The sequence below is a fragment of the Sus scrofa genome, chromosome 5, assembly GCF_054392235.1.
Source record: "Sus scrofa isolate SSC_HxYL_T2T_F1_AM1 chromosome 5, Sscrofa_HxYL_maternal_Yorkshire_Landrace_v2.0, whole genome shotgun sequence".
Classification (NCBI taxonomy): domain Eukaryota; kingdom Metazoa; phylum Chordata; class Mammalia; order Artiodactyla; family Suidae; genus Sus; species Sus scrofa.
In genome coordinates this window covers 14,682,912-14,705,715 of record NC_139387.1, presented here as the reverse complement: position 1 = coordinate 14,705,715, position 22,804 = coordinate 14,682,912, and the positions used below count along the sequence as shown (strand labels likewise).

Sequence of the window (22,804 nt, the reverse complement as noted above, 5' to 3'; positions counted from 1 at the left end):
AGTCAGATTCATTAACCACTGAGCCACGACGGGAGCTCCTTTTTCTTTTTTTAAATTTTTTTAAATAATAAAAAAATAAACAAAATACGCTTAAAACATGAACTCTTATATTGTTGAAGAAAGCCCAATACACAATCACTAGCTTACCAGTGTGAGACTCAACAGCTTACTTGTTTCCTTTTCCATTTCAACAGAAAGAAAAAACGGAACTAGGCTGATAAAAAGCTTCTACGAGTACAGTCATTGAGAAAAATGAGGTTTTCTCCTCCTACTGCTGCGCCCATTGAGGCTCATGGTGAGTTCCAGGCAGGAACGTCATCTCAGAAACCTCCTTTTCGACCACAGTTTAGGCCTGGCGAATCTGTGGTTGTTCCCAGTTTCAGATGTGACAGAAAACGAAGCAAAATTTCTCATGTTTTCCAGGAATAGTTATTACAGTAACTGTGATTCTCTCCTAATACACCAGGGACAGAATGCTAAGAGAGAGAACCAGAGGAGTGGGTAATCTAGAAAAAACACTAAGTCAACTACAGTTCTAGATAGAGGGCTACTAACCCAAGAAGAGAAGGACCAGAAAAACCTGCTACTCCTATCCAACTAGAACTCCAGGACACACAAAAACTGCTACTGCACGTGGAACCACCCCTCAGACCTGCTGGGCTTCTTCCTCCCGCTCTTAAAGGGGCTCTGACTCCCTCCAGGCTCCAGTTAGAAGTGATAAGGCACTTGAGTGTTGGAATTCGGTGGCTCTCCCTTACCACGCACCTGGAGCAGGGATGGCATTGTGTGTGGGTGAGGCAGCCAAGCCCAGGTGACTCCCTGAGACTGGCAAGGCATTGCTCACAGAGGATGAGGTCAGCTGCTCCATCCCCACTGGGCTCAGGTTCATTTCATTCATCCTAAGAAAGAGCAGATACAACCAGTTATGTAAATAATTACCTCAGCTGACTTTAAGTTACTGAAGAACCTGAAACAGCGGAGGAGGGGAAATGGAACATGACCAACTGCAGACTGCATTTTAATGCTCAAAGCTCTCTGAAAGCTAGTGTCATGTTCTTTCCACTGATAAGGAAACCAAGATTCAGAGTCACTAACTCAGCCATCATACAGCAGAAATCGGAATTCAGGTGTGCTTTGCTCCAAACCCCAAGCACACTAAAACAAACTCTGCAATCCTTAGAGTACTTGTTTTTTTAAATTCACTTGAGTTTTTCCTTTCGCAACATTTTCTCCAACTGGCTTATTACTTCAACCAGGACTTTTTTAGACAGCTTGTTTTAACTTAGTCAAAGAATTTTTACTACTTCTTTTTACTAGGAGTTAAAGTGACACTGGGTTTGAATTAGATTATCAATGTGTGAAGAAGTACATCACATTTTCTCCACAGATCAGCATTTTATTAAAATTCTGTATAGAGACCTTAATAATTAATCAATGATCTTAGTAACATCCTCCCCATATCAAGGTTCACTAGATAAGCTTTGCTAAATATTTTATTAAAAATTACTTCATATCCTCTCATCAATTCTTCAAAATAATGGAGGAAAGAGACTCAAAAGAGGGCTCTTCATATGCCCCAAATCACACAGCAGTGCAGTGGAAGAACATCGATCATGCCACAAGATACCAGCAAAAAAGTTTTTCATTACACCAAACTTGTTTTATTTACAGATCATTTTTGGCAGGCTGAAGAACCTAAGAATTGCCTTTTCTATGCAATCCATCTTGTAGTGCCATTAGCATTGTCATTAGAATAAGAGTAATACTGATTTGAACAAGACATTGTTGGAGGGTGTTATCAATGAGTATTAGTTTCTATGTCAGAATTTAGAGACTGCCATATTATAAACATAATTTCAAGAGGCTACCCAAGAGGTTATCCAAAGGTCACCAGTGACCTCCAATCCCTATCTTGGGTCTCACGGTCATGCAAGTTCTTCTGTGTGTGCCTAAACATGTAATTATTGAATCTAATCTTTATAACTACTGTGAGGTGGGCATTATTCTTAATCCCATTTTAGAGATGAGTAAACTGAGACCCAGGCTGAGAAAATTAAGCCAAAATTACTTAACTGGTTAAGCGGCAGAGTCTGGACTTAAATCCAGGTCTGCCTAATTTGCAAAACTAGTCAATCACAGAATTGGGATTTAAATCCACGTCTGCCTAATTTAAAAAACTTGAGCTCTTAACTATGACAGAAAAAGACAATTATGATAAAAGAACCTTTTTGCCTTTTATAGTTCCAACACTTTAGGATCCGTGTATTTACATTGTGGGGTATGTTTAAAGTCCCACACAGACCTGTTCCTGCACTATTCTATATCCACAGGCTTCAACCTTACCCCAGGCCAGGTATCTCATAAAACTAAGCTCCCAGACATTAATAAAGTGTACAAAGCCAACTGAAGGTAGTACCTGGCATAGAGCAGGCACTCTGAAATATGCATCTGGTTTAGATACAGAAATGCAAACTCACCCTTACTAAAAAGACAATAAGAATCACATGGCAAATGAGATACATCTTATGAAGGACAGCACATTAATAACATATTTAATTATGCTGTATAAGAATGCAAAAATCCTTACAGCCTAAAGAAACCATAGCTACCTTAATTGTCAAAGTTTCTGGGCTTGGGATGGTTTAAAACAGACTTTTCCTGTAACTCTTTATAGCTGCAAACATTAACTAAAACTTTATAATCACAAGAGCAGTAATGATCTACAAAAAAAGTTACAGTAAGTTTTTTAAGTACAGCAGAAAATATAACACTGTAAATCAATTATGTTTCAATAAATACTTAAAAGATAAATCCATCAGCATCTCATTTGAAAAAAGATTTTTTAAAGTACAATTAAACGTCTGTAGCTTCAGATCGCATGCTGAAAATCTGACTTTTAATCTGTATACTTAATCTCAAGATAAAAATCAAAATGGTGTTTCTAAATTGACTCCTAGGCCTTCTCAAACCAGTTCAAACCAGAGTTTAATGTGAGAGGCTCAGCAGATTTCTGCTTTGTCGTGAGTCACTAAAATGTGATGACCTCAGCAGTCATAAACCAAAGGTAACTAGTATCCCACAGAGAGAAAGCAGATGAAGGAATTTACAGTATGAGCCTCACAAGGCTCGCTCATTCCAAAGGGCAATTCTATTCTAGCTACTTCTCTCATGTGGGATTCTAGGAAGCAATCTTGGGAGAAGAGCCAGAAATCAAGATCCTAAGCTCACTCTTTTCCCCTATGCTTTCGCTGCAGAATCAATCCCTTCATCATTTCTAGTTTATGTGACCTATGCATGAACCATCTGTTGATCTTATAACTTCTTATAATGACATATAAAAAGCTAACTGAAATGCAGCCATTTTGCAAATGCAATGGACAGTTTCAGTAACTGGAAAGAATTTTTTTCTTAATCTTCCTTGTCCTCAACATACAACCTAGGAAAGGGGCCCTAAAAAGAACAGCCAAATGTAGCTATATGTCTTTGGTACACTTCTGCACTGTACTGGCCTGGTACCACAAACTACTTTCAACATTAACACGAAGCCTGCAGAATTAAAAACTTTATTTCTCTACATTACCAGCCAAGCCAGATGGGGACCAACAAAATTCAAGGTGAAGCATGGTGATGAGCTAAGAATACACTTCGAAATCTAGATCAAAATTTTATTAAATGCGCATATAACTCAAAGGCAAAGATAAAATGTTAAACAGCCAACAATCGACGTATAGCTATTTGGAACGACTACTCACACTTGGAGAAAATCAAGTTTAATGAGAGTAAACTCAACTCAGCACTACTTTCTGGATTTTTTTTGTTCCCTTTGGGACACAAATCCATTTGCAAATCGCACCTGTAACCTGCCCAATGGCACCAAAAACAAAGACACTCTCAAGTCTCATCTTCTAGATGTTTTCCAAAGATGTCACCAGCGCTGAGCCCACCAAGCTACTCACCTGTGATGCATCTGCTGGGGGCCAAATGTCAAAGAAAGGCGCACACAGGTGGCGGGGAACCGGCATCAGGGTTTGCGTTCCAGGGTCACGTGCTACCGCATCTTGCTTACAACCGCTGCACAAACGCGGCCCCTCGCCCCCGAGGCCGCCCGGGGCCGCCCAACTTCTCCCGAGGGCCCGCGGCCGCGCACCCCGCCGCGAGATGGGGCATGCCGGGGGACACCCGGGGCCTTTCCTCCAGAAGCTTCGGGAGGGGGACTGCGCAACCTAAGAGGGAGGACAAGGGCGGTCACCAAAGCACGGGAAGGATGCAGCCCACGTCCCCTTGCCGCCGGAGAGCCCGGGCCTGCGGACACCGCTTCCCAAGGGCGGCCAAGTCGCTCGCCCGGCCGCCGGCAAGGGGCCCGCAGGCCGCCCTCGCCCCGCCCCGCCCCGGCCAGGCCCGCGCGCAGCCCACCTGCCGGCCGCGCGGGGGGCGCACGCGCCTGCCCCACCGCTTTGTTCCTCATCCAGGCAGAGCTCGCCGCGGGGCCCTCCCCTCCCGCACGACCCCCGCGCCCCGAGGGCCGCTCGCCTAACGTTTCCCGCCCGGCCCAACCCGCGGTCTCCTCGGGGCCGCACCCTCCAAGGCGCGTTTCCGACTCCTCAGCCACTCTCCGCGCCCGCCGCTCCTCCCCTCGTGCGTGCGCCCCTCCCCGCCGGGAACCGCAAGCAGCGCCCGCCGCCGGCTCGCCCCTCCCCCAGCCCACCCCACCGTCTCCTGCCGCGCGTGCGCACCGCGGGGACCTGGGCCGGAGGGGGCCGGGCCGCCTGAGGATCGGCCGGGAGCGCCGCGTCTCAGTCGGCCCGGGTCGAGTCGAGCGCCGAGCTATCGACCCTGTTGCTAAGCAACCAGGGCTGACGTGTAAGGAGGGAGTGGGTTCTGAGTCCCATAAATCCCCCAGACTTCAGGTTTCAGTCCTCGTGTCATTCTCCTGTTAGGAAAGCGTAAGTCCACACATGCCCGCAAGGTTTGAAACAAGGGCCTTAACCCAGAGATGTTGGCTGTTGTTGCCCAGGAGGAATTGGGATTTTATCCCGAGTATTTGTCAACACAGGTTACACCTATAGGTTACTCAGCTTCCCTGCTTGAAGTCATAGAGTGCAGGGTTTGGGATTTTGTGTACATTTCCTTCTTCCTTTTTTTGCTCTTCGTCCCCTACTGCATGCCAGGCACTGTGTCAAGCCCTTGGGATACTGAGATGACTTTAAAGGAAAATGTTCCCAAGTTCACGGCAATTGAACATGGAAACACCACCACACTACGCTGCCATTCACCAGCAGAACTGTAGAGACCCAGGAATTCTCTCATTCCGAAGACATTTAGTGAATTACATCTCAAACAAAGGGATGCAAAATAACAGGTCTTGACTTTCGACAGCTTGCCGAGTAGTGGAGACTGGTGAGTTTTGAGAATTAGATCTTGTGAAAGACAGATGCACATACAGTGTTTTGGATGAGAGCCTGAAGTGGTGTCAACTCGTATAATCTTTCCCTTCCTTTACCTCTCATACGGAGAAAGAATATTCCAAATTGAGGGAGCTAATCACTGAACATTGGCACGTCACAATAGTTTTCCTCCCTTATTTGGCAACAATACCTAAATCAAGAAAGTCATCATACCACAAGGAAGTGAGAGACAATATCCCCTAAAATGCCACATCCATCCAGGGGCCTAGGGAATGATGATGTGTCTTATAAAGGCTAAATTAGTTCTCCCTGGTTTTCCATGCCTATTCTTTTTAAACAATTTTATTTAATTTTGGAAGTGTAAAATCAGGTCAGATAAATTTAAGAGCTAAAACTATAATGCTTACAGAAGAAAACATATGAGAAAATCTTTGTAACCTTGATAGGACACAAAAATCAGGGACCTCCAGGAGTTCCCCTTGTGGCTCAGCAGTAACAAACCCGACTAGTATCCATGAGGATTTGGGTTTGACCCCTGGCATCACTGGTAAGTATCTGGCATTGCCATGAGCTGTGGTATAGGTCCCAGACGTAGTCTGGAAGTGGCATGGCTGTGGCTGTGGTTTAGGCCAGAAGCTGCAGTTCCAATTCGACCCCTAGCCTGGGAACTTCCATATGACACATGTGCGGCCCTAAAACGCAAAAAGTAAATAAAAAGTATCCAAAAATCAGGAACCTCTAAAATTTTGATAAATTGAACTTCATCAAAATTTAAACTTTTGGGGAGTTCCTGTCGTGGCACAGTGGAAACAAATCTGACTAGGAACAATGAGGTTTCGGGTTTGATCCCTGGTCTCCCTCAGTCGGTTAGGGATCCAGCATTGCCATGAGCTGTGGTGTAGGTCACAGACATGGCTCAGACCCCGCGTTGCTGGTGGCTGTGGTGTAGGCCGGCGGTGCAGCTCCAATTTGACCCCTGTCCTGGGAACTCCCACAAGCCACAGGTGCGAGCCTAAAAAGCAAAATAAATAAATAAACAAAATTTAAACTTTTGGTCTTAAAAAGTTTAAAAGTCAAAATAAAATGTCAAGCCAGAGATAGGTAGAAAATATTTGCAAAACAAGTATCTGACAAGGGACTTGTATCTGGAGTGTATAAAATACCCTTAAAACTCAATAATAAGATAAACAGCCCTGTTTGGGTTTTTTTTTTGTTTTTGTTTGTCTTTTTGCTATTTCTTTGGGCCCCTCCCTCACATATGGAGGTTCCCAGGCTAGGGGTCGAATCCGAGCTGTAGCCGCCGGCCTACGCCACAGCCACAGCAACGCAGGATCCGAGCCTCGTCTGCAACCTACACCACAGCTCACGGCAACGGCAACGCCGGATCCTTCACCCACTGAGCAAGGGCAGGGATCGAACCTGCAATCTCGTGGTTCCTAGTTGGATTCGTTAACCACTGCACCATGACGGGAACTCCCCTGTTTGTTTTTTTAATGGGCAAAATACTTGAACAGCCATGTCACCAAGGAATATACATGGATGGGAGTTCCCATCGTGGTGCAGTGGTTAATGAATCCGACTAGGAACCATGAGATTGAGGGTTCGATCCCTGACCTTGCTCAGTGGGTTAAGGATCCGGTGTTGCCGTGAGCTGTGGTGTAGGTTGCAGACACAGCTCTGATCCCGCGTTGCTGTGGCTCTGGTGTAGGCCGGTGGCTACAGCTCTGATTCAACCCCTAGCCTGGGAACCTCCATATGCCGCGGGAGCGGCCCAAGAAATAGCAAAAACAACAACAATGAAAGAATATATATGGATGGCAGTTAGGCACACAGAAAGATGAGTAATTATTACTCATTAGAGAAAATGCCAATCAAAACACAGTGAGGTAATATTACACACCTCCTACACTGGCCAGAATTTAAAAGACTGACTATAACAAGTTTTGGTACAATTATGAAACAACTGGAACCCTGACAATTTCCTGTGGGAATGCAAAATGCTATATCCATTTTAGAAAACAACTTAGCAATTTTATATACCATATGATTCAGTAGTTAGACTTCTAGGTGTTTACCTCAGAGAAAATAAAAACATACGTACAAAGACTTGTACACAAATGTTCATAGAAGCTTTGTTTATAATAGCCTCAAGCTGGAAACAATGCAGATGTCCACCAACTGGTGAATGAATAAAGAAATTAGAGCATATATCTAGGGAGTGGAATGCTACTCAGCAATAAAAAGGAACAAGCTGGAGTTCTCTTGTGGTGTAGCAGGTGAAAGATCTGGGGTTGTCCCTGCAGTGGCTCAGGTCACTGCTGTGGCTTGGGTTCAGTCCCTGGACTGGGAATTTCTGCATGCTGTGGGTGGTACCAAAAAAAGAAAAAAAAAAAGAACAAGCTATGAATCCATGGATGAATCTCAACAGTATTAAGCTAAGTAAAAGAAACCAGATACAAAAGAACAAAATATGTGCATCCATTTATATGAAATTCTAGAAAAGGCAAAACTACAGTAATAAAAGACAGATAATCGATTCTCAGGGGTCGAGGATGTGTGGGAGGAATGAGACTGATGCAGAGGGGCATGAGGGGACTTTTGGGGTGATGTCATGGTGATTGTGGGAATGGTTGCAGGACTGCATACATTTGTCAAAATTCATCAAATAGTACACTTAAAATTACTGAGTTTTATTGTATGTAAAAATTCCTCAAAAAATTGATTTAAGGGTTCCTGTCATGGCTCAGTGGAAACGAATCTGACTAGAGTCCATGGGAACACAAGTTCAATCCCTAGCCTTGCTCAATGGGTTCAGAAACCAGCATTTCCATGAGCTGTGGTGTAGGCTGCAGATGCGGTTCAGATCTGGAGTGCTGTGGCCGTGGCTTAGGCTGGCAGCTACAGCTCTGATTCGACCCCTAGCCTGGGAACCTCCACATGCCATGAATGTGATCCTAGAAAAGACAAAAAAAAAAAAAAGGAAAGGAAAAAAAAGTTGATTTAAAAAGAAAATAAGTCAGAGTCATCGAAAACTGAAGCATCCTAATTCTATGCCCAGACTAGTTTAGGTCCAGTGTGCTCTCTCATCGCCCTAATCTTTATTGTCATTCATTGTTGAAGCTTCTCTCTTGCCAAATAGATTTTAAGTTTGGGGGATAAGATCCATGTCTGTCTTACTTAATGCTCTATGACATAGCACAACACCAAGCACATATTAGGTTCTCAATAAATATTTGTCGAATGAATGAAAATCAAACTGGCCTAATTCAAAGCTACGCCTGTTGATTCATATAACTATTCACTTGGAGACCTACAGCAAAATGACTGCCCACAGCTGGTCCAAGGAGCTGATTTAGGGTGACTTACCACTTTAGGGAGACACCAAGGTGCCATGGAGACGACAAAAACAATGGGAGAATTGCTGACAATTAGACAAGTAGAAATGAAGCGTGTAGCTGCTCTTTTAGAACCCTAGTGCTAGAGGAGTTCACATCATGGCACAGTGGACACGAATGCGAGTAGGAACCATGAGGTTGCAAGTTCAATCCCTGGCCTTGCTCAGTGGGTTAAGGATCTGGCATTGCCGTGAGCTGGGGTGGAGGTCACAGACGTGACTCGGATCTGGCGTTGCGGTGGCTGTGGTGTAGGCTGGCAGCTCTAGCTCCAATTAGACCCCTAGCCTGGGAAGCTCCATGTGCTGCTGGTGTGACTCTAAAAAAAGAGAGACCAAAAAAAAAAAAAAAAAAAAAAAGAAGAAGAAAGAAAGATCAAAGAACCCAAGTACTAGAAAGACTGTGGGACACAGACGTAGGGTGGTGATCAATATCACACTTAAAGATAATTGTATGTAAGACAAACCAGATAACAACTGTGAATATTTTTGCTGGATGGCAAAGAGAAGCAAAGAGCAAATTACCTTTACACATTTTTGTCTGGCTCTAAAGACAGGTGTTTTTAATGGGTGAATTATGGCCTGAATTGGGTTTCTCAGGATATCTTTCTTTCAGTTGACTCCAATTAAGGTTTCAAATCCTGCTTCTGATATCTCATGTTAAGGAGGGTCTGGAAGGATGAGGTTTTAGATTTTTATGTGAGTAAATCTCTTCTTCCCTGATTAAATCGGACTCATGATTGAGAATCTGATACAGTTAATTATAATTACAAAACATAATTCTGACATTTATGTAATATTTGCAGAAAGGATTGGAAAGTCTAGACTGTGTTCAATAAATATGTGCTCTGGGCAAGGGGGAGACAGCAGTGAACCAAAGAGGCAAAAAAAGTAGTCGTTAGGGAGCGTACATTATAGTGAAGAAAGAAAATAAACAAATAAATAATTAAAACAGGAGTTCCCACCATGGCTCAGTGCTAACAAATCCAACTGGGATCCATGAGGATGCAGGTTCGATCCCTGGCCTCGCTCAGTGGGTTAAGGATCTGGTGTTGCTGTGGCTGTGGTGTAGACCAGCAGCTGCAGCTCCCATTAGCTCCCTAGCCTGGGAACTTCCATATGCCATGGGCGCTGCCCTAAAAAAATAAATAAATACATAAAATACACCAAATGGCAATAAATTCCACAAAAATATGGCAAGGAATATGGACAGAAAGTGCTCAGGAATAGGAGCCGCAATTTTAAAGAGGGTAGACAGAGAGGTCATCATGGGAAAGGTGACATTTGAACCAAAGCAGGTGAGGCAGTGACCCGTGTGTTTACTTGGAAGAGTGTTTCAGTCAGAGGGATGGGCAAGTATGAAGGCCCTAAGTCAAGAGACTCCCTGATGGGCTTGAAGAATTGCAAGGCCAGTGACATTTGCACTGAAAGGTCCAACATGGGGAGGCACTAGCCCCGTGTGGTTCTTGAGCCCCTGAAAGGTCCCTGGTTCCAACTGTGCAATTATTTGAGTGCGTGATTGTGTTATCAGCCCCAGTCCTTCACTCCTCTCGTAACCATGCCCTTGGCAAGCAGACTTTATAGCTCATCCTAGGAAGAGGTGGAGCCTTTTTTCTGCCCCTTGATTCTGAGTTTGCCCTGCTAGAATATGCTATAACTCAGCCTAAATCATTGTCCCTCAGGCTCAAGAACTAAATAATGCTTCTTGTCTTAAGCTACTGAGTCCCTGGGTGATTTTTTTGATGGCCATTCTGAGAGGCTGTCTTCCTTTTCTTGGATACCACTGATTTTCTGCTTTGATCTTTGGAAACCGTTATATGGGCATAAAAGATTAAATGCTAGTATATTTGTAACATAATTTCTTTGGGTTAAGTTCCAAGTATTTGTTTTAACTTCTCTAAGGGCAGCAGAATGGCTTGTTTTCCTAATTGTTGCGGATATAGGGGGAGTTCCCATTGTGGCTCAGTGGAGACAAATCTGACCCGTATACATGAGAATGCAGGTTCAATCCCTGGCCTCGCTCAGTGGGTTAAAGATCTGGTGTTGCCTGGGAACCTCCATATGAGTGCAGCCCTAAAAATACAGAAAAAGAAAAGCTTAAAAAAATGTAGTGGATATGGGACTAGAAATGGGATGTAATCTCACATGTTCTGTGGACTTAAAAAATACAACACACATGATGTTGAACTAATCCATTTCTCAGATTTGAAGAAACTACACGACTTTTAGTAGAGAATCACCCAGGCTGTGACCCCTGACTCCGCACAGGCTTGGTGGTATGACCCCTCTTTTGAGATTGAGCAGAAAAAGAAATTGGTAGGGAATGATCTGTGGAGTTAAACCCACAGTGTCAGGCTGTTTAAACTTCGGGTTTAAATTTATCCTTAGCAATTTGATGACGGGAGCAATTTTTTTCTTTCATTTTGATGAGGGTGTTTTTTAGAATCTGAAGCATCTATGATTTGCTATTTGATTGCATAACCTCTGGCTAGCCATATTGAAATGGTTTTCATTGAAGAAAGGAAAAGAGTCAAGAATGAGTTTTTGGCCTCGGGACCACCAGGCTTCAAGGTTAATTTAACTAACATATTGTTCTGATCTGTTTTGGAGTTTTTGGTTTTTTTCTTTTTAAGGCCACACCTTCGGCATATGAATGTTCCTGGTATAGGGGAACGAATCGGAGCTGCAGCTGCCAGCTCACACCACAGCCACAGCAACACCAGATCCAAGCTGCATCTGTGACCTACACCACAGTTTGTGGCAAGGCGGAATCCTTAACCCACTGAGCGAGGCCAGGGATCAAACCGCATCCTCACAAACACTACGTTAGGTTCTTAACCCACTAAGCCACAACAGGAACTCCCTGTTTTGGAGATTTTAACGGGGCAAATAATAAATTGGTGCAACATTAGAAGATGTTCCATAAAAAAAAAAATACAACGATGCTAGCTCTGGACTAGAGAACTTAAGCAACGAAATTCAATAAGAATAAATAATTACATTAGAAAAAAAGAAACAAAACTATCTATTTGTAGACAATATGATTATAGTTTAAGAAATCCTAGAAAATCGTCTTTAAAAAGTAACCTTCAACACAATTTTGACTGGGGTGTTGTTTCACATGTGTACACATATATCAAAACTCATTGAATTACATATTTAATACACGAGCATTAACTGTATGTAGATTTTCTCAGTTAAAACCCATTAGAGGCGTTCCCGTTGTGGTTCAAAGGTTAAGAACCCTACATGGTGTCCGTGAGGATGCATTTGATCCCTGGCTTCGGTCAGTGGGTGCCACAAGCTGTGGCGTAGCTCACAGATGCATCTTGGATCCAGCGATGCTGTGGCTGTGGCTGTGGCTGTGGCATAGGCTGGCAACCGTGGCTCTGATTCAACCCCTAGCCTGGGAGCTTCCATATGCCACAGGTGAAGCCATAAAAAGGAAAAAAAAATAAAATAAAACTAATGAGAAATCCGTGAAATGACTGGATTAAAAATTAATATGAAATAGATCAATAGCTTTGAAAAAAATTCTATTCACAACAACAACCAAAACTGTGAAAGATCTTGAGAAAATGTAACAAGAAGTATGTAATAGCTACATGAAGAAACTTTATTAAAGGACAAAAAAGAAGGCCTGAATAAGAATAAGTGAGTTCTGCTATGGATTCATATAGGGGAGATTCAATGTGGAAAACAAAAAGTAAATTATCTCCAAATTAGTCTGTGTATTTAACCCAACCCCAAATTAGAATACCAAGGCTTTCCTCTCTCTCAGATATTAAAAGTACATGTTACTTTCCTCCTCTTTTCCAAATTTGGGCATCCTGGCTTAATAGTTCTTTCATATAAATTGCAGAGTCAGCTCTCCACTCTCCAAGCCTTGAATTTGATGCATTTTTCTAATTCACACCAAGAGGCCACATAGACAAGGAGAGGACGTCTACAATGGGTGGTAGGAGAAGGCAGCCTTAAACAAGAGAGAAAAGACAAAAGGCATAAGGAAAGGATTATGGATTTGATCACATCAAATTTTTACATTTCTATTTGACAAAAGACCAAATAGACAAGGCTAAAATGCAAATAGTATTTGAGAAGACCAGGGGGGGAAAAAAACAGCAATAAATTGTACCTCAATATTCGTGGTTCTTTAAATCTTGTTGCAAAATTACATTATCTTTAAAATAGAATGTTGGCGTTCCGGCTGTGGCTCAGCGGGTTAAGAACCCCGACTATCATCCATGAGGACTCAGGTTCAATTGCTGGTGTTGCTCCTCAGATTAAGGATCTGGCATTGCCGCAAGCTGCAGCGTGGGATCCAGCATTGCTGTGGCTGCAGCGTAGGCTGGCAGCTGTAGCTCTGATTCAACTCCTAGCCTGGGAACTTCCATATGCCAAAGACGTGGCCCTAAAAAGATTTAAAAAGAAAGAAAAGAATGTAAAGTTGTGGGTAAAAGATTAATAAACTTTTTCCTCTTCTACATGACAATTTGACCTTCAGTTAACTTTGTTATCTGTTGCTCTGAAATCCAGTAAAGATAGAATGTCAACTCTGTCGTTAGGCAGCCTTATATTAAAGCAATTACCTGATTGGTAGATTGCATCTCAGCTGACATAACTGTACCTGATTGGGGAGCATAGCTTTGGGCTCTCCGGAGTGTGAAGATTCTTTAATTTGGCGGCGGTGAGGTCCTTGGCAGCTATGCCTGTAGGGTAGTTTTGAGAAATGCTGGCTCCTGAAGGGTACCGGACTTCTAAGGCAGGGCAGCTGCCACACAGGTCTGATGGCCATAGTCTTTCCTTGCACCTGAGCTGTCACTTGGCTGCAGGTGTGTTTGGGGGGAGCGGCTGTGTAGATTTCCGCAGAGATTACTGCAAAGGCCCCTAGGGAGGTGAAACATCCGATTCTGCCCTGCTTGGAGCTGTCCTTCCTGACCTAAATCCTGATAGATGAATCTGCTGCTAAATGTGGCACATGGTACATGGGCTTCATGAGTCTTCAAATTTAGTCATATCCAAGAACATGCCTGGTGGATCTTGCACTTGATAACACAGATAGTTTATACCTGGGCTCCATAGAAAAGGACCAACTGAACAGAATCCTGTTTGATCATCAATTTGAGATTCGGTTAACTACATCTGTGAGGAATTTCATTTATATCACGAGATAATAATCTGTTTCCTGGGAGTGCCCACGTGGCACAGTGGGTTAAGAACCTGACTGCAGCAGCTCGGTTTGCTGCGGAGGTGCAGGTTCCACCCCAGCCTGGCAGAATGACTTCGAGGATCTGGCCTTGCTGCAGCTGCAGGATTCAGTCTCTGGCTCAGGAACTCCCATATGCCACAAGTGCAGCCTTAAAAAAAAAAAAAAAAAAAAAAAAAACACAAAAAACACAACAGTAATAATGTTTTCCAGCAGGTCCCGCTGTGGTGCAAAAGGATTGTTGGCTTCTCTGTAGTGCCAGGACACAGGTCTGAGATCCCCAGCTCTGCACAGTGGGTTAAAGGACCCAGTGTTGCCACAGTGTGGCATAGGTCACAACAGTGATCTGATCCCTGGCTGGGGAACTCCATATGCTGAGGGATGGGCAAAAAAGGAAAAAAAACGCTGCCCTGCTCCCCCTGTGACAGCTGACGCTAATTGCAGGTGTGGGGCCAGACGGTTATACACCCCTCTCTGCTGTGGGTTTAGGAAACCAAAATCTACAATACTTACCAAATATTTCATAAGAAGAGCTAAGTTTATCTCACATTTTTCAAGCCGATGATGAGGGACCTGTCTGAGTTTCAGGGATGGATGTTTTCTTCGGCCTTAGAGAGATTCCTAAATCTACTGCCCCTGACCTGTGGTGAATCCCATTCCCCTCCTTACAAGCAGATCTAAATAGGACCACACAAACCTAGTCCCAAGAGTTCTTGGCAGTTTTGCATATCTGTGACTTGATGGAGCCAGTCTGAAGAAAGACATCTTTTAAGTTGGAGAGAACATTTGTCTGGATCAAAACTGACTGGAGGTGATGGGAAATCAGAATCTTTTCTTTTGATCTGGTATGTAAGAAGACAGTCCCTCCCCATTTACTCGAGCGCGCGTGCACACACACACACACACAAAAACACACATCATGTGAGTGCTTCTCTCACTGGAAAAGCCACTTATTTCAAATGCACGCTCACCCTCAGAAAGTGTAGAAAGACTATCAGCATTCTTTTTTTTTTTTTTTTTTTGTCTTTTGTCTTTTGCTGTTGTTGTTGTTGTTGCTATTTCTTGGGCTGCTCCCTCGGCATATGGAGGTTCCCAGGCTAGGGGTTGAATCGGAGCTGTAGCCACCGGCCTACACCAGAGCCACAGCAACGCGGGATCCGAGCCGCGTCTGCAACCTACACCACAGCTCACGGCAACGCCAGATCCTTAACCCACTGAGCAAGGGCAGGGACCGAACCCGCAACCTCATGGTTCCTAGCCGGATTCGTTAACCATTGCGCCACGACGGGAACTCCTATCAGCATTCTTTATGGCCATGTGGGTACAGTATCGCATTACTTGAACCCTGTAAAAAGACCAGTAGAGGATCAGGATCGGATTTTTTTTTTTTTTTTGTCTTTTTTCTTGTTAGGGCCACACCCATCTCATATGGAGGCTCCCAAGTTAGGGGTGAAATCAGAGCTGCAGCTGCCAGCCTAGACCACAGCCACAGCAACCCAGGATCCGAGCCTTGTCTGTGACCTACACCACAGCTCATGGCAACGCCAGATCCTTAACCCACTGAGCGAGGTCAGGGATCAAATCTGCATCCTCATGGATACTAGTCAGGTTCGTTAACCATTGAGCCATGATGGGAACTCCAGCATCGGATCATTTTTGATTGTGGTATTACTAGGGGAAGAAAATCCCTTAGATATTTCTTCCTCAGAGACAGAATTTAAGAAGCCAGAACACCTAGTCCAAGAACTTCATAATGATTAAATCTGTTGATTTGGGTCAGACCAGGATATCATTTGCGTTTTCTGTACATTTTATCTTAGTATTTTAAACTTCACTAGATGAGATGGAGTTCCCGTCGTGGCTCAGTGGTTAACGAATCTGACTAGGAACCATAAGGCTGTGGATTCAATCCTTGGCCTCGCTCAGTGGGTTAAGGATCCGGCGTTGCCGTGAGCTGTGGTGTAGGTCGCAGACACAGCTCGGATCCCGTGTTGCTGTGGCTCTGGTGTAGGCCGGTGGCTACAGCTCCAATTCAACCCCTAGTCTGGGAACCTCCATATGCCGCGGGAGCGGCCCAAGAAATACCAACAACAACAACAACAACAACAACAAAGACAAAAGACAAAAAAAAAAAAAAGACAAAAAAAAAAAAAGAAAAATGAACAACTCCCACCTCCATCCCCAATGCCACTCTTTTTAGGCAACTAATGACAAAAGTTTAGTGTGTGTCTCTCTACCTCCTTCTCTGTGTTCACACAACCACAGGTAAAGACACATACCTCACACAGAGTAGTTTAAGTTCATGCTGCATATGTTACTCTGCCATTTGCTTTTTCTCACTTAACATAATATGGACATCTCTATAAGTTCTTACATATAAATCTTACTCTTTTTTTTTTTCTTTTGCTTTTTAGGGCCAAACCTGTACCACAACATGAACTCCCTTACTCATTATTTTTGATAGCATAATATCCTAAAAGTATTAGCCCACTCCCTATTGATGGACATTCAGGCTATTTTCATGTGTTCTCTTGTTTTAATCACTACAAACAATGGTGCAGTGAGTGTTAATGTACATATAAATCTATACTGGTGTATTTATTTTTGCAGGATAACATTGTAGGGAATCTCCGGGTCAAAGGATTTGCCACGTGCACCATCAATTTTAATAGTTACTTTCTCAAAAGCTTGTAACAATTTATGCCCCCACCCCATCCCCAAATCCCTGCCTGCCCTGAATGTTAGTGATCTTTTAAATTTTTGGCAATCTGAGGATGAAAGATGGTATCTTTAACTATTCTCGCTTTTGCTCCCCTCCAGTCTACTCTCCATTCTGCAGACAGTGATCTTTTAGAAAAACAAAATCTTAGCATGTCACCTCTACTCAAAACATCCCATTTATTTCCCATTACTCTTAGAATAATGGCCAACATCTTTGACATGTCCAAAAAGCTCCCTAAAGTCTAAGAGTCTCTCTGCCTCTCTGATGGGCTTTTCATGCAATGAGGCTTTCTCCTGATAGGTCTCAACTCTACTGAGAAATCAAGATGACATATTTGTTTGTTTGCTGGTACAAGCCTCAAACGGAGCTGCGCTTTTTAAAAGGTGACTAACTTATGCCTGAAAGCAATAATTATTTCTATTTTATTTGCCTTGATGGAAGTGGTTTTCCAATTGCTTCGGGCAGATCATTTAGAGTAAACAGGGAAGCATAGGACTTGTCAAAAAAACATGTCAGGGCGACACCTTGGCTCCTGAGGAACAGGCAGAAAGTCTGGTCATAAACGTAGGGGGTTTTTGCTTCTCTTGTTTTTAACTTGGACTTTTAAAGTAGAAGCTGCCTTTAATGTGCTGGTTTGCAGAACAGGAAATGTGATTTTTCAGTGTGATAACACATTCTTTGACATTAACCAGTACAGTTGGATTTTAATGACACTTTCATCTTCAAAGCCCTTCACCAACACGGTGGATTAATTATTCATTTTTTGCTTGTGTGTTAAAAAGACAAGTCTTCAAAGCCATCATCCTTTCTCCTTGGAACTGGGTCTCTCTACCTTTCAAATGTTGCTTTTTTACCCCCAAGGGAGAAAATAAATTATACACCTTTTTAAGACCAAAAAAAAAATACAATAGAAATATACTCTTTACACTATGGAAAGAGATGTCCTTATATCCTGGTTGGGATTAGAGAGGTCGGAAAGCAGTGTTTAAACTGTGTTTACAGTAAGCACCATGAGAAATAACAGGCTAAAAGTGTTTGTTTCTGCTTGGTCTTTTGATGTGCTCTTTAAAAGCAACAAATACATCACCCCCTCACCGTTCTGCACAATAACATGCAGATCCTTATACGCGTTGCTAAAGCATATGTCTTGCCTGTTCTCTTAAAAAAAAAAAATTCCAGTTGAGTTTTTAAAAGTTTTGGTTTTGGAGAAGAAAACCCTCAAGCTTTCCCTGGAGTCCTCCTTGACTTGACACATTCTATAACCACAAGGGAGCAGTCTTCCCTTTGATGAGGCCTTCTCTCCACCTCTCCAGAAATGAAAGAGCAAGTGTAAGTTTGCAAACAGTCTAAAAGCTCTTTCCATTAGCCCTGGACTCCGGAAACCACAAAGGGCAGTCAAGTTTTGATTTTCAAGGAGAAAGCCTCTGGTAAACTTTCGCTCAGCCGCCAGGAGATCTGTTGGTTCCTGGGAGGAGCGGTTGAAACCTTGAGGATTCCCATGCTCTTGAAGACCCAGAGCGGTGGACTTAACAGTAATTGAAAAGCTTTGGTGGCTTTGGGAGATTACTCAGTGTTTGGTGTGCGCTCACATTTCCAGGCTAGGGGACGGAGCAGAGGAACCCCTTTTGTTATCTTTTGAAAGAAGACGATCCGAAGGGAAGACGGGGGTTTGAAGTGTGGATTAGAGGAGGGGGTGGTTCTGAGTCTTTGCCTATCACCTCCGCCTGGATCTTTATAAAAATATCAAGGAGTGCAATGAACTTAGGGACTCATGCAACGTTTCCTTGAAGCCTGTTCTGGAACCTACCTTCCGGCCCCAGAAACTTCTCCAGAAGCAGCCCAGCTATGCCCGCTGCTTTGAATGGACCAACAACCCCGCTTTGAAGATTTTCAGTCTCATCTTCTGCTGAGAGATTCATCTCTGGGGTGATCTGTTTGTTTTCGGCGAATGATGGAGAAACGCAAACCGGCTGGCCTGTTGACCTTGCCCTACCACCTGCGCCCGGTGCCCGTGGGCGTGCCAGGGTCCCTGCTCCGCCTCCCTCTGCGGGACCCCTTCAGGGTCTCCTGGAGTCTGGACGCTGTGCGCTGGGAGCGGACGCACGGCGGCTGCGCCCCGAGACGGCCCTACCTGCCCCTGCCGCTGGACGGCGCCTTCGAACCCGCCTTTCTCCGCAAGCGCAACGAGCGCGAGCGGCAGCGGGTGCGCTGCGTGAACGAGGGGTACGCGCGCCTCCGAGATCACCTGCCCCGCGAGCTGGCGGACAAGCGCCTCAGCAAAGTGGAGACGCTCCGCGCCGCCATCTGCTACATCAAGCACCTCCAGGAGCTGCTGGAGCGCCACGCGCGGGGGCAGGAGGGCGCGGCCGACGCCGCCCCCCCGCGCAGGGCCGAATGCAACAGCGACGGCGAGTCCAAGGCCTCGTCGGCCCCCTCGCCCAGCAGCGAGCCCGAGGAGGGGGCCAGCTAGCGAGCGCCGGGCCGGCCCGGACCCACGCCCGCGGCTCCGCGTGCGTTTGGAGTCCGGTCTAAGGTTACTTCTGGCGGAGGTTTGCATTTGCAATCTGCTTTTTTTTTTTTTTTTTCCTCTCCAGAACTAAATCTTAGGAAAAAGAAACGAGTACTTCAAAGGGAGAAAAAGATGTTGACATTCTGGTTGTTCCATCCCCAGTCCCACCCCTCTTTATTGGTTATGTGCCTGTAACTTAAAGGTGCTTCACAAACACAAACTGTACCAGCCTCAACGCCTCAAAGGGGAGAAAACGATGGGAATTTGCCCAGTCAGCGAGGTGGGTAAATTCGGGATGTAAATACTGAAACAAATCCAACCAAAACCAAAGGAGGACCTTCCAAAACTCACTAAATCAATGACAGCCTTTAAGATGAAAGGGTCGTTTTCCTACATTCGTTTCTTCGGGAATTGATGAGAAATGTCATTGACACCGTGTTTTGGATGAAGGTGACTCTAAGCTGACACTTGAGAGCACATTCGCCAGAGCACGCCGCGTGCCCAGCCTGTGCAGTTGCCTGAGTGTGTGAATGGCGTTGCTGGAAAAGACATTACATGTTTCAAACATCCTGTTTTATCAAGAAGGGATCTTTTGGACACTTCATAGCATTTAACACATAACAACGTATGTTAGTGTCAGTAATCTTTTTGGCAGAGAACTCGGATTTCTATGAAAACTCATTTTTTCCTATCAGTTTTGCCTATTTTCCATTTTTTTTTTCTTTGCATCCCCCCTTGTAGTTCTCACTCTGTTTGACCTTTGGTTAAAGCAACAGTTTGATTTGAGGAAAAAAACAAAACAACGAAGTGCTCAGCTGGTTGAGTAGGAAGGACTGAGTTGGGACATTCTCAGACTTTCATCACCTTGAGGGCTTCCAGGTCTAGTGAAATTGTCTATTGACTTGGGTGAGCTTTTAAAAATACTTAATTTTTTTTTTTGAGGAACAATTATAAATTCAGTAGCTAAGTCAAATACTTTTGGACCTATGAAGATAAGCTTCCTCTCTAAAGTTGTCTTTTGGTACAGCTGAATTTCCCTTTCCACGGAGACAGCGTTGCGGTGGGGGTGGGGCAGGACAAGGACAAAGAACAGTTAACAACGGTGAGCCCTTTCCAGGTATTATTCCGCTTACGTCCTGCACTGAGGTAGCTTTTACTACCCCCTTTCTACAGATGTGTGAATGGAGGGAAGCTAATAAGCAGTGAACACCTTTTACGTGCCAGAAATTTTATCGATCGCTTTTCACATTTTGTCCTATATTCTCGTAAATCTGAGAGGTGGGTATTATACATATTTTACGGCTAAAAAAAATTATACATATTTTATGGCCTGGAAGCTGGGTTCCAGAACAGACTTCAAGGAAATGTTGCATGCTTTCCTAAGTCCGCTGCACTCCTTGGTATTTCTATAAAGATCCAGGCGAAGGTGATAGACAATGTAACCTCAGAGAGGTGACATGTTTTGCCCAGGTTGTGGGCTGAGGGCCCGTCCTAAGTTGGCCTGACCCCAAAGCCCAGGCTTGCTTTCCCCCTGACCATGCTCTCCTTGCCCTGTCATTGGCTAGCTAGGTGACTGAGCAAATGCTACTTACCCCCTCCAGCTCAGGTTCCTCGTCTTTGTCCGACCATTCCACAGGAGTGTAGTTGAAAGACCTTCACCATCTGCAAGCTACAATCCAATGATTAAGTTAGTAGCGTTAGTGCTTGGAGACAGTACTATATCTTTTTTTTTTTGTCTTTTTTTTTTTTTGCTATTTCTTGGGCTGCTCCCGCGGCATATGGAGGTTCCCAGGCTAGGGGTTGAATCGGAGCTGCAGCCACCGGCCTAAGCCAGAGCCACAGCAACGCTGGATCCGAGCCGCATCTGCAACCTACACCACAGCTCACGGCAACGCCGGATCGTTAACCCACTGAGCAAGGGCAGGGACCGAACCCGCAACTTCATGGTTCCTAGTCAGATTCGTTAACCACTGTGCCACGACGGGAACTCCAGTGCTATATCTTTTAGTTCTAGGGAGAGTAAACCTGGTTAGAAGTGATCTCTAGATGGAGTTAGTGTGATTTCTTCAGGGTTTCAGCAGGAGGATGGAGTAAACCACATTCTAATAGGATTCTGCCTTCTACTGTAAGGTTCTAGGGGACATGACTTCACCGGTAGAATAATACCGAATCCATGTTGAAATGTATAACTACTAATATTTATAATGATGAGTTTTTAATTTTTTGTCTTTTTTAGGGCTGCACCCATGGCATATGGAGGTTCCCAGACTAGGGGTCAAATCAGAGCTGTAGCCGCCAACCTACGCCACAACTCACAGCAACACCGGATCCTTGACCCACTGAGCAAGGCCAGGGATTGAACCCACAACCTAATGGCTCCTAGTTGGATTCACTTCTGTGGCGCCACGATGGGAACTCCCTGTAATGATGAATTATAATGGGATTCTATTGTTTCTGGCTGCTCAGATAAATGCTGTGCAATGATTCTCCACCAAACTTTTTCCTTTTTTCTCTTTTTTTTTCTTTTTCTTTTCTTTGCCCATGCCCGCGGCATGTGGAAGTTCCTGGGCCAGGGGTCAAACTTGCCCCACAGCAGCAAATGGAGCTGCTTAACCCACTTAACCTGCAGTGGCACAGAGGAACTCCAGCAGCTATTTTCTCTTACCCATTATTTGGTTACTTTCTTACCAACCCTTGTAATGTAGCCATTTTGTTCTCCAGGCAGGTTCTTATTTCAAATGGGGGTTTCAGTGAAGGGAGTATAAGTGAGATGTATTTCCTAATTAGAAAAAAAAGGGGGGGGGTGGAAATACCCTTGTTACTTTCCTGGAGGAGAGGCTAATTAACCAAGTTGTTAACTGGAGAACCTTGAGAGACTTTTTTTTAGGGGACTTTGATGGGTGGTAGTAACAACTCTTCATTCCTTTATTTTGCTCCAGCCAGTGGGTGGCCATCTTGACCTTCTCTTTTCTAAAGCAGGAATAATAATAAAGGAGCATATTTTGTTTAATCTGTACAAGTTATATGGTTGCTTTTAATGCAGGAAAAAAGAAATAAAGACTCTTTCTTCATTTACTTCTTCAAAATATGTGTATATAATGTGTGAATAAATATACCTTGCTGACATGAGTGGTTTATAAAGAAAAGGACAAAGGCAGTTTTAAAGGAGATTTTTTTTTTTCCTGGATAAAATGCCTTGAGTGATTTTTAATGTGGTTTGTTTAAAGTCCTACTGAGACTAAAGCAATGATTTTGAGAAACCTTTTGGAAAAACAATAATAAAATGTCATCTCAAATATGTAACTTTTAAATCAGGTAGTTTTTCTGGAACTCTCTTGATGGTTTACAGATGGAGCATTTCAATCCAGGAATGAGAACTTTTAAAATGTTCGATCTTCCCCTTTCCTGTAATTGAACACTTAATTAACCATGGAACAGTCTGACTCTCAAAAAAGACAAAATGAACTACCAACAGGTTATACAGAAGCAACAGAGTAGCAGGGGGGTTTATGGGAATGATGCCTGGAAAGGAGAAACATTTACAAGTCCTTCAAGCTCTTCCCTGTTTCTT

The 22,804-nt window shown here is 44.0% G+C and overlaps 2 protein-coding genes across 6 annotated transcripts in view; one reads left to right on the top strand and one right to left on the bottom strand.

The window, feature by feature from the left end:
- The window catches only part of PRDM4 (PR/SET domain 4), a 30,650-nt gene extending 26,020 nt beyond the window's left edge, over window positions 1-4,630 (bottom strand). For 2 of the 5 annotated variants that reach the window (XR_014803096.1, XM_005655523.4), the window contains exons 1-3: window positions 4,578-4,630; window positions 3,957-4,223; window positions 766-899 (exon numbers count right to left, since the gene is read on the bottom strand). Coding sequence is in view for 4 of the 5 variants with exons in the window: in XM_005655523.4 (XP_005655580.1) it covers window positions 766-899; window positions 3,957-3,967 (145 nt within the window). In the remaining variant the exon portion in view is untranslated. Of the gene's footprint in view, window positions 1-758; window positions 900-3,956; window positions 4,224-4,413 lie in introns of all 5 variants that reach the window. The other 3 variants (XM_084955466.1, XM_084955465.1, XM_013988215.3) reach the window with 3 other exon arrangements.
- Window positions 4,631-16,579: 11,949 nt separating this feature from the next.
- ASCL4 (achaete-scute family bHLH transcription factor 4) lies at window positions 16,580-22,536 on the top strand. The gene is made up of 2 exons (XM_084955500.1): window positions 16,580-20,946; window positions 21,227-22,536. Exon 1 carries the CDS (start codon window positions 18,673-18,675, stop codon window positions 19,192-19,194), a length of 522 nt encoding a protein of 173 aa, XP_084811626.1. The 5' UTR covers window positions 16,580-18,672; the 3' UTR covers window positions 19,195-20,946; window positions 21,227-22,536.
- The last annotated feature ends 268 nt before the right edge of the window (window positions 22,537-22,804 follow it).

What these genes read in the sequence shown, in the direction of transcription:
- ASCL4 (XM_084955500.1), top strand. Translation starts at nt 18,673, where the DNA reads ATGATGGAGAAACGCAAACCGGCTGGCCTGTTGACCTTGCCCTACCAC.